Source organism: Aureococcus anophagefferens (genome assembly GCF_000186865.1).
Source record: "Aureococcus anophagefferens unplaced genomic scaffold AURANscaffold_33, whole genome shotgun sequence".
NCBI lineage: Eukaryota > Pelagophyceae > Pelagomonadales > Pelagomonadaceae > Aureococcus > Aureococcus anophagefferens.
Genome location: NW_008705591.1, coordinates 227,585 through 231,923, shown reverse-complemented (window position 1 = coordinate 231,923; position 4,339 = coordinate 227,585). Strand labels below are relative to the sequence as shown.

The 4,339-nt window shown below is 61.1% G+C and overlaps 1 protein-coding gene across 1 annotated transcript; it reads right to left on the bottom strand.

Moving 5' to 3' along the window:
- Nucleotides 1-1,716: 1,716 nt before the first annotated feature.
- AURANDRAFT_32385 (hypothetical protein) lies at nucleotides 1,717-3,933 on the bottom strand (the record flags this gene model as incomplete). Its single annotated transcript, XM_009042519.1, has 3 exons — nucleotides 1,717-2,689; nucleotides 2,753-3,110; nucleotides 3,351-3,933. The coding sequence occupies 3 exons, from the start codon at nucleotides 3,931-3,933 to the stop codon at nucleotides 1,717-1,719; spliced, it is 1,914 nt and encodes a 637-aa protein (XP_009040767.1).
- Nucleotides 3,934-4,339: the final 406 nt, after the last annotated feature.

The window sequence follows — 4,339 nt, the reverse complement described above, 5'->3', positions numbered from 1 at the left end:
CCCACGGTGTCCTTGGTGGGAGTCGAGTATCAAAATCCGCGCGGGGGCTCCTTAGACGACGCCCAGTGGTCCCTTGCGGGTTCCTGCCCTGTACTACCAATAAGCAAAACTAGCCCTTGGCGGAATAAACTTCACTGGGCTCACAGTGCGATCCGGAGTCCGCAGTGTAACCTTGTTTATATTCACTACTATTCGGACGCAGCGGAGTCGTGCTACGTTTCCTGTCCCGGGTGTACGAGCCTTTCTCGTCGTAGTACGCGGCCTTGGCCGTCGCGGCCCCTTTCCCCCTGCCCCTCCCTGCCCGGTCCTGCCCGCCCCTCGGGGCGCCCAGTCGTGCAGTCCCTCTCCTCCGACTCCCAACCCCTGGCCTCTTGTCGCGGGGCTCGTGCCGCGAACGTCGCCGACGATGGGCGAACTTCAGCTTCAAGTTCTGCCAGTCGAGCTCCCAGTGCCGCTTGTGCGTTTTTCTGCTTCTTCTAGACCGGGCTCCGAGCACTCGATCCGACTGCAACCCGGGTTGAGTGTCCGGTCGGCGCCCAGGGATTTTCCCCAGCTGGTTTCTTTGAAAATTATTCCCAGTGCGTGGTTTTTGCGTCACTGGAACTCGAGCTCTCTACTGCCGTGCGGCTTAGTGAACCGCCGATCATCACCATGCTGGACCCTGACCTGAACCTGGAGCGGTGCGTGCGAACGCCCGACCGCCTCTCTTCGACGACCCCTCCCCCTTCGTTCGCTCGGTCCTTCGGGACAAAATTTCTCGCCCTTCGGGGCTTCGCCCTTCGGGGCGCCGGGCAAACTGATCCTCCCCCCGTGGGCCTTCGGCCCCTGCTGGGGGCAGCCCCCGCCTACTTCGACTTCTTCCGTCCGAGACCTATCGGCCGCGTGTGCTCTTGGGCATGCGGCTTCTCCGACGACGCCTCCGACGCTAAATCCCCAATAATAATAATAATAATAATAATAATAATAGTACTCTGGGAAATTGCATTTACGGCAGTACAATATGTTTCCGGTAACGAGTTAGTGAGTTTAGACCTATCATCATCCAGCTAAATAAAACTGCTGGTTGTGGTGGTCCTCTCCCAGCTCGCCGCTTCCCCGGGGTCCGGGGTGGCGCGGCTTATATTTTTTGGGTCATATGGTTTCTCCTAACATCCAAGGGTTGGGTTTGAATGATGAGTTGCTGGAGCATTATAAGAAAATTGTGGGTGAGATGGCCTTGGGTATTTTGGATGGCAAGCCTTTCAACTCGCCCGTCCAGGGTGCCCCTGGCCGCATAACCTGGCTGTTCTTTTGGTTATTGGCGATGATCCCAAATTTCACCAGCGCCGGGCGCGGTGACTGTGCCTCGCATCGTGGCTAGAAACTCCCATCACCCGGAGCCCTATACTGGAACTAGAACCGTTCTAGTTCGTTCTAGTAAGCCCCGCGGCCCCGCGGCCGCGGGCCGGCGGCGGCAGAACCTCGCCCAGACCCCCCCAGCGCCGGACGGGGCCCCAAGGAACCCGAAACGGCCCCGAGAATTTTGGGTCGGTAGCTGGGGGCTTTACTCAGGCGCCGGGGGGGCGGGTGGGGCCGAAACTAGAAAGCGTCGAGTTTCCCGCGGGCTGCCCGGCGCGGGCGTGCAGGACACCTATTTAAGTCGATCGAGCCCGAGATCGCCTCGTCGTCCGAGCACGACGTCCACCGACAATCCACGGCTGGAGGTGCTTGGAGGTGCTACGCGCTGTCCGTGCCGCGGATGCGGGTGTGGACCCGGTTGTAGCCTTCAGCATCACCACTAGAGACGGAGGGCCGTATCTGGCCGAGAGCAGCGTCAAAGTGGGCATGGTTGAGTTCGTTCATTCCTTGTTTTAGGGCTGCGAGGCCCGCGGTGCGGACGACGGCGGCAAGGTCGGCCCCAGAGAAACCGTTGGCGCGGGCGTCTTGGCCGAGGGCGGCAAGGTTGACATCCGCGTGGAGCTTAACACGGCGTGTGGCGGCGACAAGGATGGAAACTCGTTCCTCTGGTCTAGGGAGAGGCACGAAAAGAAGCTTGTCAACGCGCCCTGGACGGAGAAATGCGGGGTCAACAAGCTCGGGACGATTCGTCGCGGCGACAACATAGACCTGGCCGCGTGTCTCAAGTCCGTCGAGTTCCGTGAGAAGCTGATTGACGACACGATCTGTGACGCCATTTGAGTCGCCGGAAGCCTGCGTGCCGTCGCCGAGGGGGCCGCCACGGCGCGGGATGAGGGCGTCAACCTCGTCAAAGAAGACGATGCACGGAGCAGACGCAGACGCGCGCGCAAAAAGCGCCCGGACGGCCCGCTCGCTTTCGCCAACATATTTATTGAGAAGCTCAGGACCCTTGACGTTGATGAAATTAGCATCCGAGGCCCGGGCGACTGCGCGCGCGAGGAGCGTCTTACCGCAGCCCGGTGGTCCGTAGAGGAGTACGCCGGCCGGAAGCGGCACGCCAAGCGCAGCAAAACGATCAGGGTCCGCAATAGGCGCAAGAATTGACGTCGTCAATTCGTCCCGGACGCCGGCGAGCGCACCGACGTCCTTCCAGTCAACGTCGGGTGCACGGCTGAAGCCCGACCGGCCAAAGCATGGTTCTACGGTGGTGAGCGCACGTAAAACATCTGCATGCGTCACCAGGAGCGGCGACGGCGGCATATTAGCACCATTAGGGAGGGCAACGAAGACACTATTTTCAGTAGCGGCTGGATGCGCCGCCGTACCATCCATGGCAGCTGCGGCAGCGCGCCACGCGCTGACGCGTCGTGCACAGACAGCGCCGGCCTCGTCGGCGAGGGCGACGAGGTCTGCGCCGACCCAACCGGGCGTCGCGCGGACCACATCTTGAAGCGCAACATCGTGATCCCGAAGACGAGGGAGTGCCGCATCAAGTATGGCCTCTCGCGCGGCGCGGTCGGGTGCGCCAATTGCGACCTCCCGCGCAAAGCGACCCAACCGCCGAAGTCGCGTGTCCAACGAATCGGGGGTCCTTACCGTGGCAAGCACGACTACAAGATTCAACCCATCTGATGACGACGGTGGCGTAGCATCCGGACGACACCGGAACGAGGGCAACGCGTCAAGGCATCCACAGAGGCGCGACGCAATACCTATGCCAGAATCAAGGTATGAGTTGGGATGCCCACGCTCGAGAGTCCTTCGGTCCGATCGAAACCCGAGCATCATCAACTTTTGAAATCATACGGGGTGGGGGGAGATTTTCCAAGTTGGGAGAGGAGGGAAAACTCGTAAGCCCTCTGGTGCATTTATGATGAGATAAAATTGGCCCAAAGATAGAACCACCCTAAACATCCTACACTGAGCAAGGCGCCTAGCGTGCAGTGACTCACTGCCGTTGCTGACGCCGGCACCACCGCCGCAACCGATGAGCACATCGAGATCGTCGAGGAAGACGAGCGACGGCGCCGCTGTAGTGGCTGCCGAGAGCAGTCGCTCTAGGTTCATCTCCGCCTCAGGTCCCGACCCCAGGTCACCACCGGAGAGCTCAAAGTAGCTCAACTCACCACCCCCTTCCGCTGCGAGCGCAATTGCCGCCGAACCGGCCGTCGCCCGGCAGAGAAGCGTCTTTCCGCATCCTGGTGGTCCATGCACGAGCACGCCCCGTGGACCATCAACGCCCAGCGCCGCATACGACTCACGCGCTGACAACTGGTCTACGACCGCTTCCCGCACGCGTGTCACCGCGCCTGCATAACCCACATATTCGTTGAGGGACACTTGCGGAGCCAGGCGACGCGATGCGGCTACTGGGTCGACCGAAGCTACCACCTCCTCGGGGGCAGTCCCGTGGACCCGCCGCTTTTTCGATGACCGAGCAGCTGACGCAGACCCATCGCCCTGTCTCGAAGATGTCGGTGAAGCCAACGGGCTGCCCTGGAGCGCCGAGTACGTCCCCCGCAAACCATCGTTCATAGACGCCACCGCCTTGGCCACTCCTGAGTCCCCACCGCTGACATTGACGACGCAAGTCTCTATAGTCCGCTTCCCGGTCGCGGAAACGTCGGTGTCATTGATGGAGCCCTCCGACAACGCATCGCGCACCATGTTTCGTAGCGCCGCCTGCGGCTTGCGTCCGTATTCAGGGTGCTGCTTCACAAGTACTCCCACCACGCATGCTGCTGGATCCTCGGCACGGATATCACCAGCAGCGATTAATCGACTCACCACGCACCGTAATTTTGAGGCTGTCCCGGTATCACTCATCGACAATCGTGCACAAGACTCCAGTGACGAGAATCGACGGAGCGCATGTCCTGCGTTAATCAATCGCCCTGTCACCGCTCCTCCGGTCAGCGCTGCGATGCGCCGGCGATCGCGG